This window comes from Salvelinus alpinus, chromosome 18 (genome assembly GCF_045679555.1).
Source record: "Salvelinus alpinus chromosome 18, SLU_Salpinus.1, whole genome shotgun sequence".
Classification (NCBI taxonomy): Eukaryota; Metazoa; Chordata; class Actinopteri; order Salmoniformes; family Salmonidae; genus Salvelinus; species Salvelinus alpinus.
Genome location: NC_092103.1, coordinates 986,364 through 1,001,398, shown reverse-complemented (window position 1 = coordinate 1,001,398; position 15,035 = coordinate 986,364). Strand labels below are relative to the sequence as shown.

General features: G+C 40.3%; 1 protein-coding gene across 1 annotated transcript; it reads right to left on the bottom strand.

Annotated features, from left to right (window-relative positions):
• Positions 1 to 2,622: 2,622 nt before the first annotated feature.
• On the bottom strand, positions 2,623 to 13,539 carry psmd5 (proteasome 26S subunit, non-ATPase 5). The gene is made up of 10 exons (XM_071349587.1): positions 13,296 to 13,539; positions 11,958 to 12,102; positions 5,909 to 6,022; positions 5,694 to 5,822; positions 5,198 to 5,307; positions 4,914 to 5,056; positions 4,535 to 4,726; positions 4,306 to 4,415; positions 3,457 to 3,597; positions 2,623 to 3,121 (listed from the first exon to the last, which is right to left on the bottom strand). Exons 1-10 carry the CDS (start codon positions 13,466 to 13,468, stop codon positions 2,864 to 2,866), a joined length of 1,515 nt encoding a protein of 504 aa, XP_071205688.1. The 5' UTR covers positions 13,469 to 13,539; the 3' UTR covers positions 2,623 to 2,863.
• Between the last annotated feature and the right edge of the window lie 1,496 nt (positions 13,540 to 15,035).

The following is a 15,035-nucleotide window of genomic DNA, read 5'->3' as shown; positions in this document are numbered from 1 at the left end:
CATAAGTATTCAGACCATGAGACCTCAGACAAAATTGAGCTCGGGTGCATCCTGTTTCCATTGATCATCCTTGAGATGTTTCTACAACTTGGTTGGAGTCCACCTGTGGTAAATTCAATTGATTGGATATGATTTTTATACTGAGGAGTGGTTTCCGTCTGGCCATACTACATTCGAAGCCTGATTGCTGCAGAGATGGTTGTCCTTCTAGAAGGTTCTCCCATCTCCAGAGGAACTCTGGAGCACTGTCAGAGCGACCATCGGGTTCTTGGTCACCTCCCTGACCAAGGCCCTTCTCCCCCAATTGCTCAGTTTGGCTGTCCCAGCTCTAGGAAGAGTCTTGGTGGTTCCAAACTTCTTCCATTTAAAAATGTAGGCCACTGTGTTCTTGGGGAACTTAAATTCTGCAGACATTTTTTGGTACCCTTCCCCAGATCTGTGCCTCAAAACAATCCTGTTTCGGAGCTTTAGAGACAATTCCTTCGACCTCATAGCTTGGTTTTTGCTCGGTCAACTGTGGGACCTTATACAGACAGGTGTGTGCCTTTCCAAATCATGTCCAATCAATACCTCACGAACAAAAATATGAATTTCACATGCAACAATTTTACTGCATTACAGTTCATATAAGGAAATCAGTCAATTGAAAAAATACTTGGCCCTAATCTATGGATTTCACGATTGGGAAGCGGTGCAACCATAGGCCCACCGACTGGGGAGCCAGGCCCAGCCAATCAGAATGAGTTTTTCCCCACAAAAGGGCTTTACTACATACAGAAATACTCCTGTTTCATCAGCTGTCCGGGTGGCTTGTCTCAGACAATCCCGCAGGTGAAGAAGCCAGATGTGGACGTCCTGGGTTGCCGTGGTTATGCGTGGTCTGCGGTTGAGGCTGGTTGAACGTACTGCCAAATTCTCTAAAACGATGTTGGAGGCAGTTTAGAGGATAAATTAAATATCTAATTCTCTGGTGGACATTCCTGCATTCTGCGTGCCAATTACACACTCCCTCAAAACTTGAGACATCTGTGGCAACAAAACTGCACATTTTAGAGTGGCCTTTTATTGTCCCCAGCACAAGGTTCACCTGTATAATGATCATGCTGTTTAAACAGCTTCTTGATAATCTTTCCACCTGACAGGTGTGGCATATCTTGGCGAAGGAGAAATGCTCACTAACAGAGATGTAAACAAATGCGTTCACCAAATTGAGAAATTGTGCGTATGGAATATTTCTGGGATCTTTTATTTCAGCTCATGAAGCAAACACTTTACATGTTGCATTTATATTTCTGTTCAGTATAGTTGTGCTATGCATTTGTAGAGAGAAAATGATAAGTAGCGTATAGTTACTTTTTCTCCAATGCAATTTCCAACAGCTATTTAAAAGGGGTGTCAGTGCGGCTTTTGACATTATCGATCATAGTCTGCTGTTGAAAAAATGTGTTATGGCTTTACACCCCCTGCTATATTGTGGATAAAGAATTACCTGTCTAACAGAACACAGAGGGTGTTCTTTAATGGAAGCCCCTCCAACATAATTCAGGTAGAATCAGAAATTCCCCAGGGCAGCTGTCTAGGCCCCTTTATATATATATATATATTAACATGTCACTGGCTTTGAGAAAATGTGTATGTATGCGGATGAATCAACACTATACGCATCAGCTACTACAGCAACTGGAACACTTAAGAGCTGCAGTTAGTTTCAGAATCCATGGCAAGGAATAAGTTAGTCCTACATATTGGAAAAACATTATTCACTAAACCTCAACTAAATATTGTAAGACTGGAAATTGAGTAAGATGAGGTGACTAAACTGCTTGGAGTAACCCTGGACTGTAAACTGTTATGGTCAAAACATGTTGAGTCAACAGTAGCTAAGATAGGGAGAAGTCTGTCCATGGCAGCAGCTAATGGGGATCCCTAAGAAATACAAATACAAGTCACAGGCTGATTTTGAAAATTGTTCCACGTTAGGATACACCTGAGCATCCTCCGCCGGAGGCGGCAATCGAGGAGAGGAAATGCCTCCGTTCACCTATTAATTCACACATACATATGGTGACCACATCGGTTTCTGGGACAAGGAGTTGAGAAAAGGCCTGTAGGTACACTTAGTATACAAAACATTAGGAACACCTGCTCTTTCAACGACAGACTGACCAGGTGAAAGCTATGAACCCTTATTGATAAATGATTGTTAAATACACTTCAAATCAGTGTAGATGAAAGAGTACACAGGAGGTTAAAGGATTTAAGTCTGGAGCCAGAGACATGGATTGTGTTTTTGTGCCATTCAGAGAGTAAATGGGCAAGGAAAAATGTGCCTTTGAATGGTGTATGGTAGTAGGTGTCAGGCACACCAGAACTGCAATGCTGCTGGGTTTTACACACTCAAAAGTTTCCCGTGTGTATCAAGAATGGCCCACCACCCAAAGGAGATCCAGCCAACTTGACGACTGTGGGAAGCATTGGAGTAAACATCCCTGTGGAACACTTGACACCTTGTGGAGTCCATGCCAACGAATTGAGGTTGGTCTGAGTGCAAAATGTGTTCCTAATGTTTTGGAAAGTCTGTCTTATGCGAGTCTGTGATATAAAAATCATAAAACTATTGGATTGTCATTTTCAATATGCTTCCTCTTTAATAAGGGCAAATATTCCACTTAGAAAAAGCAACAGTAAATGCATCTCAGGCTATCAATCTAATAAAATAACAATAATTGAGTCTTGTTGGTCCTGGTCTGGTAGCAGTCTCAAGTTAAACCTACTACCCGTACAGTTCACTACTTTTGAGTAGGACCTAAGGTAGTGTACTATATTGGGAATAGCATGTAATTTGAAATTTTCCACAATTCTCTCAGTCCGCTCCCTCTGTGGTCACTGTTGCCACAGCGGTCACATAGTACGCTCCCTCTCGGAGGTAGGACCGCAGGCGTAAGTAGTGCTGGCTACCCAAGATGTCCGCTGCTGTGGAAGAGCTCACCAGCGCCCCCACAAGCTCAAACTTAGCATCCTTCGCTTCCTTGGTCGGACCAGTCGAACGGTCGACAATGAACTCCATGAACCCTGGTGTGCCAATCATTAACCTTTGACCCCATGGCTGGGAAGCGATGGCCTGCAACACAACAAAGACACAATTTCTGAGTTTTAGCCAGTGAGGCAATAATTGAACAAACAATTCCTATGTTTTCATGAAATCACCTCCGACTCAATGACACTTGTCTTTTACAACAGTGGGACAAAATCACAAAGGGTTCATAAAAAGGTACCACTGATATAATCAAAAACGGATGGAAGCAACCATTTTATGAGTTTGAATTCTTACATCAGATTCTATACAAAATATATGTAGTATGGTGCTGAAACATATCCGCAGTCACTTTGTTCCGTTTTTAAGAAAGAAAAAAAAAGTCCAGTAATGTGTACATTAATTCCTGACCATCCACTCACAGTGAATATGCGTAGAGCTCTACAGTGGAGCTCAGGGAAGGGCTGGGTGCTGATGTTCCGGATCATCTCCATAGGCTGGTTAGACAGTAGATGGAACCAGGACTCTGTTAGAACCAGCAGGTCCTCTGTCTGCTGTTCAGCCTGGTACGCACACAGACACAGCATTCTTTACACAAGGTCCATTATGTAGTTTTATGTATGACCTGACTCATTTAAGATAGAAATGCAACTTGTAGATCTGTCATTCTCATTGAAAACAAGTCGGAAACTACACTACCGTTCAAAAGTTTGGGGTCACTTAGAAATGTTGTTTTTTTTAAAGAAAAGCACTTTCTCTGTCCATTAAAATAACATAAAATTGATCAGAAATACAGTGTAGACATGGTTAATGTTGTAAATGACTATTGTAGCTGGAAACAGCTAATTTAATGGAATTGTTTGTAAGCTTGTGTAGTCTAAAATGAATCTGATCGTATGCTATCCATTTGTTTTTTGTATGGTGTTCTTTGTATGCCATTTCTTACATTTGAGAATTAACCAATTACATTTACATTTAAGTCATTTAGCAGACGCTCTTATCCAGAGCGACTTACAAGTACATACATTCATACCTTTTTTGATATTAGGCCACATTTGGCCATGATTACAGACATCTGTGTGTCTTTTGACACTATATAAACGAGTCACCCTGCAGTGTTTGATTATACCCTGATGAAGACAACTTGGCTGTCGAAACGTTGGACATTACATTTTTGCATCTGAGCTCCTAGAGTGTGCGGCTCTCCTTTGTTTTCAAATGTATATACACACACACACACACCACTGAGATACACAGAGACACAGACAGACCTGCAGAGTGATTAGGAGTGAGATGGCCTCCAGACAGCGCACTCGCAGCTCGGTGGCTCCACCGCTGGCCAGCTGGCTCATTCTCTTCAGCACAGCATGGAACTTTTCACCTGAACACACACAAACCCAAACAGAAAGTGAGTAATTGTTATCTACTGCAGTTACTAAATTGTTTATGTAATAAGGAATTAATGCAGTGAAACTAAACACAAACAATCAAAATAAAAACCTGTTTTCTGCAGGACTTGTTTCCCCTCCACGGTGGAGCCCAGGATCCCCAGTGTGTCCAGAGCCACTCCAGTCATAACAGGGTCTGGGTCGATGGTCATCTCAAACACCTTGTTCTGGAAAGCTGGGTAGGTCTCACACACGTGCTGGGGACTGTCCATGATGGCCAGGTTCCCAAAGAACTTCACCAGCCCTGTGTGGGAGACATCATGGTTCCATCTGGTTCAGTTGATAGAGCGTGGTGATTGCAACGCCAGGGTTGTGGGTTTGATTCCCATCGGGGCCCAGTACAAACATGTATACTGTACACTATACTCTGGAGAAGAGCGTCCGCTAAATTACTAAAATGCAAATGTGAGATCAACTCACAACTTCCTCACCTGGCAGGTAGAAACTAGAGAAGGGGTCTGATTTTGCTCCAGTGATCATGTTGGATATCTTATCCATGATGCCTTGCTGTGCCAGGTACTGGCGCCCATGCTGGCTGTGGGAAAGTGTGGTCACCATCTCAATGGCTGTAGCCCTGAAACAGACAGAGGTCACTACATATCATAAAAGGGAAACGGGAGGGGGAGAGTTTGTGTTTTCCGTCTGTGTGGCCAGTGACGGAGAGTGGGAGCAAGAGATTTTCTGTTTTATAGGGTGTGGGTTATCCATGTTTTACCTGACCAGTACGTCATCTCCTGTCAGCTCTCCCAGTAGCTGGGAAATAAAGCTGCTGTTGGCACAGTAACCCAGGGAGACAGGAGAGACAGACGATATGTCCACTATCAGCTGCAACAGGAGAGACAAGTCAATATTGAACAGTAGAATTGACATTCCCATTCAAGACATAGGGTATCCCATGATGGGTACCAGCAGCCATATTTGGTGTGCTATTTGTACCATATTTATACTAAGAAAAACACTTCTTTCCATTACTGTGCTTATTGGAATTTGCACTTTATAAAAACATGTTAAAATATTGTTACTAGAGTAGTTACTGCAATATTCAGATGTATGAGCAACTTCATGATAAGGTTACCATATGTTTTACTGATGCTTATCACTATGCTCCGCCATGCAATTCTATTTTCAAACACTCATATGTATGGGCAGGCAGATTTCCAAGAGATTAGACATATTAGGAGACAGACAAACATGTGTGGCAATGGGCGTACCTCATATACTCTGTATCTGACAATATCACTTGTAGCCATCACATCCTTGAGGTCTTTCAGCAAGTCGCTCCTGAATAGAGCATCTAACCCAGCTTTGGAGTGGCTAAGTTTGGCAAGAGCTCGTATTGCCTGTGAAATTGATGAACTGGTCTTGAGCAACAAGTGGTTTTGAAATGTAACATGTGGTTACAGAAATGTATCATCTTTATGCCAACCTCTTTGGCCACTGACATCTTCTCTCCTCTGATGCAGTGGATCACTTCCCGAAGTATGTCTTGGTTGTTCTGAATTTCTGTTACTGCCTCATGGTTCAATACCATTCTACCAATCTGCGGAAAATGAAGATGTTATTGAATATGGCTGCCTGATCTCTGTATTAAAGTTATGCCACCATGACAGCTAGAGCTCCACCCGAGGCTCAGACAGACCAGGGGTGTATTCATTAATAGCAGAAAATAGCTAAACCTTTTTTAAACCTGCATATTTAGTTAAAAGAAATTCAGGTTAGCAGGCAATATTAAACTAGGGAAATTGTCACTTCTCTTGCGTTTATGGCAGGCAGTCAGGGTATATGCCACAGTTTGGGCCGCCTGGCTCGTTGCGAACTAATTTGCCTGAATTTTACGTAATTATGACATTGAAGGTTGTGCAATCTAACAGCAATATTTAGACTTATGGATGCCACCCGTTAGATAAAATACGGAACGGTTCCGTATTTCACTGAAAGAATAAAGTTTTGTTTTCGAAATGATAGTTTCCGGATTTGACCATATTAATGACCTAAAGCTCGTATTTCTGTGTGTTATTATATTATAATTAAGTCTGTGATTTGATAGAGCAGTCTGACTGAGCGGTGGTAGGCAGCAGCAGGCTCGTAAGCATTCATTCAAACAGCACTTTACTGCGTTTGCCAGCAGCTCTTCGCAATGCTTCAAGCATTGCACTGTTTGACTTCAAGCATATCAACTCCCGAGATTAGGCTGGCAATACTAAAGTACCTATTAGAACATCCAATGCAAATGGTATAGAGAAAGAAATAGTCCTATAATAACTACAACCTAAAACTTCTTAACTGGGAATATTGAAGACTCATGTTAAAAGGAACCGTCAGCTTTCATGTTCTGAGCAAGGAACTTAAACGTTAGCTTTTTTACATGGCACATATTGCACTTTTACTTTCTTCTCCAACACTTTGTTTTTGCATTATTTAAACCAAATTGAACCCGTTTCATTATTTATTTGAGACTAAATTGATTTTATTGATGTATTATATTAAGTTAAAATAAAAGTTAATTGTTCATTCAGTATTGTTGTAATTGTCATTTATTATATATATATATATATGTACATAAAAATCGGCCGATTAATCGGTATCGGCCTTTTTTGGTCCTCCAATTATCCGTATCGGCTTTGAAAAATCATAATCGGTCGACCTCTAGTGTTCACAGAACGTTCAAGTTTGCGTTCACAACGTTCAAGTTTGCGCTCGGCAGACCTGAAATGTGCTGAATGCCAATAAAACATTTTAAAGAGAACATTGGGAGGGACCTACCTGAAAAGGAAGGCATTGATGTTTATGATTAGGTACGTTCGTGCAACGATTGTGCTTTTTTCGCAAATGCGCTTTTGTTAAATCATCCGTTTGGCAAAGTTGGGTGTCTTTTGTTAGGAAGAAAGTCTTCACACAGTTCGCAATGAGCCAGGCGGCCCAAACTGCTGCATATACCCTGACTCTGTTGCACAGAACGCAAGAGAAGTGACACAATTTCCCCAGTTAAAAGAAAATCATGTTAGCAGGCAATATTAACTAAATATGGAGGTTTAAAAATATATACTTGATGTTTAGATACACATTGGTGCAACGACAGTGCTTTTTTCGCGAATGCGCTTGATAAATCACCCATTTGGCGAAGTAGGCTATGATTCAATGATAAATTAACAGGCACCGCATCGATTATATGCAACGCAGGACAAGCTAGATAAACTAGTAATATCATCAACCATGTGTAGTTAACTAGTGATTATGTTAAGATTGATTTTTTATAAGATACGTTTAAATGCTAGCTAAAACCTTACCTTGGCTCCTTGCTGCACTCGCATAACAGGTAGTCAGCCTGCCACGCAGTTTCCTCGTGGAGTGCAATGTAATCATCGGTGTCCAAAAATGCCGATTACCGATTGTTATGAAAACTTGAAATCGGCCCTAATTAAAATCGTCCATTCCGATTAATCGGTTGACCTCTAGTGAACACTGAGGCTGTACCCACTAAGTTAGTTTTAACAGTGTTCTTGTAGGCTACTGTGGCTATTTAAATCATAATGTAGGACTACCAGAGCGGCCTACCATCAAAATGCATCCCATAACATTTGAACATGAAAATAGCTCTTCTTTCATTCAGCCTACAGTAGCATCCAATGTGTGGTGTTCAATGTAGGCCTACATTCCCTGAGACTGAGAGAGAAAAAATAAACATACAGGGCTTGACATTAATAACCTGTTCATCCACATGTCCTTCAGACAAGGTGCCTAAAAATGTTTGATGCAAGAAACCACTTTACAAAATAAAATTCATTATTATTCCCATGCCATTATTAGAGAATCAGACAAATTATGCTACCCTCTGCTTTTTCAAGCCTGTCAAGATACAAACACTGCCCCTTTAAGACAAAAAAGCTCTTTAACTGACTTGCTTTTCAAAGATGTCTAGAAATGTATATGTTTTGTGCTATTGTAGATAGCAATATGGGAGCGATTGCTGACTACAAATTACATATAACTGGGCTAATAACTCACTAACTAGCAAAGGATTTGAACAAAATGTGCACATGTGGCTACATGCAGCTCTCGCTTTGATCTCAAAACAAGCTCATCTACTCACTACTGCTGATGCTGTAAACACAGTCCAGTTCAACGTAAACGGCACATATCCATACATGGCTATGGTCTGTTTGCATATAGGCCTACTGCAGCTCTGATTGTTTATGCCGCACCGATCTGTGTAGAGTACGGGCTAAGTAGTGCGTGTCAATGCAATAGAATCCTATTCTGATGCATTCTGCCTACAACAAAGTTTGCATAATTTGTTTTGTTTCGGTATGTTGCATTGAAAGTTGCTAATACCTTGTCTGAAGGACAAGTGGATAAACAGGTTAATGTCAAGCCCTGTATGTTTTTTTTATTTAAACATGAGCAACAAGACAATGCCCCCATCTCTCCCGCTAACTGGGCTACCTCTGAACATATTTTGTTGTCCTAGTGAAGAAAATTAGCAGTGGAACACATCTGAATGCACTCATAATTCCATTCTATGAGCAAATACGATTTTCTCTGAAGTACCTTATGAAAGCCTAACACTAATATCATGTTGGCAATAGAAAAAGCATTCAAATGATGGCCACCTGACCGAGAAAGCGGTTTATAATAGACCATTTTTGGATTGCGTAAACAACCAATTGTGTGTAATATGGGACGCAGGGCTGTGTTTCAAGCAAAAACTCCCAAGTGTGCTTGCTTCAGTTCCTCAACAACTGCTAGGTGAGCAACAACAAAAAACAACTTAGTAGTTGAAGTTGTGCAATAAATTACTTAGGAACTGTGCACTTTGGAGAGGCGTGTGGCCACTTTTGCAGGCACCCGTTAGAGATCTTACTCAAACTCTTGCCATTTTTTTCTGACTCACCAGTAAGACAAAATATTCTAATTATGTTACTTAATGTATCGAGAGTATTTTAAGATTTCGTACAGTAAATGTAATTTAATAAGTGTTCTCCTTCAAATGAGTGATTCCATATGAAACCAGGACAAACATTTTCACAAAATTGGAGGCATATTAGTAATTAGTATTTTGATTATTATTTTTTACATTTAATATTTAATATCTACCAGCTTTGATTTGGCAAATTTTTAAATAAAATGAATTTAAAAAAACATGTTATATTAAATTAAGTGCCCTCTAATACAGACCACATGGACAATTAAATTATTTTTAATATGAATAAAGGATTGTTAAAGGAATAAAATTCAGCATTTTCAGATGACAACCCTGTTAATTCTAGGTTTCACCATCATTGTAAAGCACTACTTATTTTGTTGCTTTGACAAAGTCATTTCTGAAGATGAATATTTATTTAATGTGATTAGTTATTCATTTACATCTGTCCCTCATTTTTCAGGTCCCTGTTAAGTGAACTGAATTGTTTTAATATGGTCAAACTGTTCACCTATCATTGTCACAATAAACATTGATCTAATAGTCAAATCATAGATTAAAAGCAGATGTAGTTTTGTATTTATTAAGGATATCCACTACTGTTCCTTGGGTCCAGCAACATTAAGGCAGTTACAGTGCATTCGGAAAGTATGCAGAGCCCTTGACCTTTTCCACTTTTTATTTTATTTTTACGTTAGAGCCTTATTCTAAAGATCACCCCTCATCAATCTACACACAATACCCATAATGACAAAAGCAAAAACAGGTTATTAAAAATGTTTGCAAATGCCAGAGGTTTCATCAGACCAGAGAATCTTGTTTCTCATGGTCAGAATCTTTAGGTGACTTTTGGCAAACTCCAAGCGGGCTGTCATGTGCCTTTTACTGAGGAGTGGCTTCCATCTGGCCACTCTACCATAAAGCTCTGATTGGTGGAGTGCTGCAGAAATGGTTGTCCTTCTGGAAGGTTTTCCCCATCTCTACAGAGGAACTCTGGAGCTCTGTCAGAGTGACCATCGGGTTCTTGGTCACCTCCCTGACCAAGGCCATTCTCCCCCATTTGCTAAGTTTGGCCAGGTGGCCAGCTCTAGGAAAAGTCTTGGTGGTTCTTAACTTCTTCCATTTAAGAACGACGGGGGCCACTGTGTTCTTGGGGACCTTCAATGCTGCAGAAATGTTATGGTACCCTTCCCCAGATCTGTGCTTTGACACAATCCTGTCTCGGGGTTTACAGATAATTAATTAATCCTCATGTCTTGGTTTTTGCTCTAACATGCACTGTCAACTGTGGGACCTTATATAGACAGGTGTGTGCTTTTACAAATCATGTCCAATCAATTGAATTTTCCACAGGTGGACTCCAATCTAGTTGTAGAAACATCAAGGATGATCAATGGAAACGGGATGCACCTGAGCTCAATTTCATGTCTCATAGCAAAGGGTCTGAATACTTATGTAAATAAATGGGTTATTTCTGTTTTTTATTTTTACAAAACTCTCAACCTGTTTTTGCTTTGTCATTATCGGGTATTGTGTGTAAATGAGGAAAATGTTTAATTTAATCCATTTAGAATAAGGCTGTAATGTAACAAAATGTGGAAAAAGTCAAGGGGTCTGAATACTTTCCGAAGGCACTGTATATACACACAATTTAAAATATTACATTTCATAACACTTTTCACAACACATTAAGTGTGTTCCCTCAGGCCACTCTACTATGTGCCTGTGTCTCTTCAGTCCTCGCTGTTGCATAAGGTGTATTTTTACAACGCAAAATCCATGTGTACATCTGTGTATAGTGTGCATTTTATAATCTATGCATGTGTCTGTGCCTACGTTTATGTTACTTCACAGTCCCGGCTGTTCTGAGGTGCATTTTTATCTGTTTTTTGAATCCGATTATACTGCTTGCATCAGCTACCTGATGTGGAATAGAGTTCCATGTAGTCATGGCTCTATGTAGTACTGTGCGCCTCCCATAGTCTGTTCTTGACTTGGGGATTGTGAAGAGATCTTTGGTGGAATGTCTTGTGGGGTATGCATAGTGCTAGTAGTTTGAACTGAGCTGGTTCTACTGTTATTGGCAATTTTCTGGGGTTTTGTGGTGGGAAACTGAGCGGCTCGAACATAAACATCAACCCCGTTACCCATAATTTGTTTAACAATTACATTTTTGGGGTGAAGCTTGCATTCAATTTCCACTCCCTGTTGCAAAAAAAAAAGCTTGCATTCCCCCTGGAGGAAATTTATGGCTGACTTAAGAAATAGTCAACCCTGTTACTATATTTGGCACTTAAGACAATTATAGGCATTGTTTTTATTTAACCTCGGTGGGAAAGCATGTTTTTTTTTTATTACCAAATTACACTTCTTAAAAAGGCACCGAATTGGTGGAACGACCCTTATATGGAAGTTGTAGTTTATTATTTTGACCCAGGGCAGCGGAGACACGCCTATTTAATAACAAAACGTTACTCAGCTTTTGAGTTGCAGTGTTTGAGTCAACCGTTTCCTACGGTGCGCCATTAATGAATACATGACAGCTGTAACATACTTGTGTCAATGCCAGTATTTTGACTGTGTCATCAGGATGTTTCAGTCCAGCCTGAAGTTCCACTCTGCAGTTTTGGGCCAGGTGGACAGGGCTGAGGGCGAGCAGGATTCGACCAAGGATGTCCACGCATAGCTCAATTTTCTCTCTGTGAAATTAATGAGACTTCGTCATTGAAAATCTTTCATGCATGACTCATACTCACATCTCACCTGTCAGCTACATGAACACACTTTGCATTAAAGCTAGAATCCTTAATTGAAACAAAGCCTGTGTTTTGGTAAAAAACTGAGGGAAGGGCTTGGAGAAATGTAACCACTCAGATTCACAGACAGAGCTATGGATGCAAGAACTTACCATCCATGTCATCAAAATTATAGTTTTAACCTGGGGCACATTCAGTTGCAAAATGTTCCAGATAGAAATGCAGAGAATAGAGCCGACGTGAGTCATTCTACATGTCGGAGACTGAGGCATGTTTGTTCTACATAGCATATTTCTACCTAAACGTTCCAAAATGTTGCATCCTCCTGAATGCACACTATATTTGGAGGCTATACAGTGTTTTTTACAAAACATTGGAGTAAAACAAGCCTGTATTTTCTGGGATCTGATGGGGTAACTACGACAATTGAACTAACCTCATGAAGCTTTTAAAAGACATTGTAATGAAACAGACAGGGAGCAGGTCTCGAACCCTCTACCTTCTAGCCCGAAGTCCAGCGCACTATCGATTGTGCTGCAAAAGTATGCTTAAGCTGCAGAGTCGATATCCGCGCTTATAAACCCAGGTTCGTTACAATATATTATTCAAGAATCAATGGGTATATATATAAAATTACTGTATAAGTCATAAAATGGATGTAGCAACTAAGATTGCAGCTTCAAACCATTAACGAAAACACAGCTAGCTACCTAAGAAAGGTCCAGTTACGTTAGCATTCATACTCAAGTCATACCAAAGTCAGCGAGTCGAGAGACAAGACTAGTTAGCGGTTTAGGTAGGTAACGTTAGCTTATCGAACTAGCTAAGTGACATTGCATTAATGAAGGTTCTGTGTATTTTGCAAGGCGCTAGCTAAGAAAAGGCCAGCTAGTCAAGAGTAACGTTAGCATTCATACCCAAGTCAGCTAACTAGTCGCGAGACAGTGGTTAGCGGTTTAGGTATGTATCTATACTTATCTAGCTAGCTAAGTTACATTGCATGAACGTGCGGTCTATTTTGCAAGGAAGCTGTCTAAGCTAACGTTAGCTAACTAACAGTTTGAGTTTGTTGCTATGCTAAATAGCTAGCTAATGTTAGTATTAAGGCTTGACTCAGCAGTGCAGCGGTTACAGACCTGTCATTTGTGTTCAAAAGAGAGAAAATCACTTCAAGCCGGAGTCCACTCACTGTATCCCTAAGGGCGCTTACAGGTATTGATAAAACGGCCGTTTTTAAAGTTTGCAGCTCTTCAATAGGCTCTTCAAGGCTTGCTATTTCAACGAACAAACTCTCAATTGAGGCTGCCATTTTGCTCTTGCAACCTTCTTCCTCTTTGGTATAATGGCGTTCGCAACAATTATGTGTGCATTCCGCCACCTACTGTACAGGTGAATAATACAAATAACCAAATAGAAAAAATGTGCAGTAAAAATAATACATCATACAGTGTATAAAAAAAAAATAATAATCATACAAACTATCAATAATGAAGTTTACATTTTACTAAATCAGCCTGCTTTTCTGTTATAATCAGGTCCCTAAACACGTTCAGAAAGATCATATGAGGTCGGGAAATTTTCTGGTGACAGTAGTCCGTGCAGTGCTTCTGCCGTTAAGTCTTGGAGGCCCAAAAACTTCTCGGCTGCAGATATAATGATGTCCAGCTTTGTGGACTTCTTGTACACTTGTGCTGTACAATTAATAGCTGTGGCTCTAAAGTCTACAAAATCTACTTTCTTCACAATAAGTGTATCCAGATCACTTGATTGACGTATAACATTTGCAACTGGTTGCTGTGCATCCAGTGCCATATCTTCTTCAGAACTGTGGCCTCTTGCCCCTTCAACTCTCTTCACTGCCTCCAGATAGCAGATTGGCTGCACAGCCCTGATCCTTGACACAACAACCTCTTTCACCTGAACAAGGTACTCAGGGAATTCGGGAATAAGTTCCCCACCACAGTTTCAAAATTTTACATTCACAGACTCCTTCATAACATATTCCTTCTGTCTGCAAACACTTGACACGTGGCCAAACTTTTTACATTTCTTTCATTACATGGGGTTTGCACGAATGCTCTTATGGCATATCTTATATATCCCAGCTTCACATAGGGTGGTGTATACGCTTCATCAAACATCAATAATACAGATACACTCTTTCCAATTCTCCGTACGGGTCAAGCCACGTGCATTAACTACTCCTGTATATTTTTCCCTAAGATATTGATTATCAATGTCCAACGGGACGCCATATTTAACACCTTTTACTAGTGCCATGCTCCGAAAATCAAAGCTGTCTACTTCATGCGTCCATAATTTCGTGAGCCACAATTCACACTCATTTTGCTTTTTGGATACACATATCATCAACATACCACTCCAAGTTACTTTGACTGCGCCCACTTTTCCCAACGCCTTCTTCGTCATCCTTGTGACTTCAAAAGGTTTTCCCAAATAAACACCCTTATCCAAAAAACGTACTGCGCAGGCTGTACACTTCATCAGTCCCTGATTCACAATTTGACAAGCACTTGCTAATACCTCAAATTTCCCGACGGCATCCCCTTTGTGTGGCCCGTAATGCACCCTAAAGAAATCCATGCCTTTTGCGGCCAGCAAGAGCGACACGGCAGTAGGCTATAAGCACAAATGTTCCATTAGCAGGAAAACACTATTATCAAAAGCCCCCGCAAATGTGATTTACTAAAAATATAAAAAAATCACCTTTATTTAAACTGCGACCTGGCCAAGAAAAGCAAAGCAGTGCGACAAAAAACAAGACAGAGTTACACTTAGGATAAACAAAAGTACAGTCAATAACACAGTAGAAAAATCTATATAGAGTGTATGCAAATGGAGTAAGGAGGCAAGGA

Bases quoted from the DNA above. Each gene is read 5' to 3' on its own strand.
- psmd5 (XM_071349587.1), bottom strand. From the start codon at position 13,468: ATGGCAGCCTCAATTGAGAGTTTGTTCGTTGAAATAGCAAGCCTTGAA. The intron at 6,023-11,957 runs GTATGTTACAGC...CATTTTCCGCAG, and splicing joins AAATACTGGCATTGACACAA to ATTGGTAGAATGGTATTGAA. The intron at 5,057-5,197 runs GTAAAACATGGA...TGTCTGTTTCAG, and splicing joins GGAGATGACGTACTGGTCAG to GGCTACAGCCATTGAGATGG.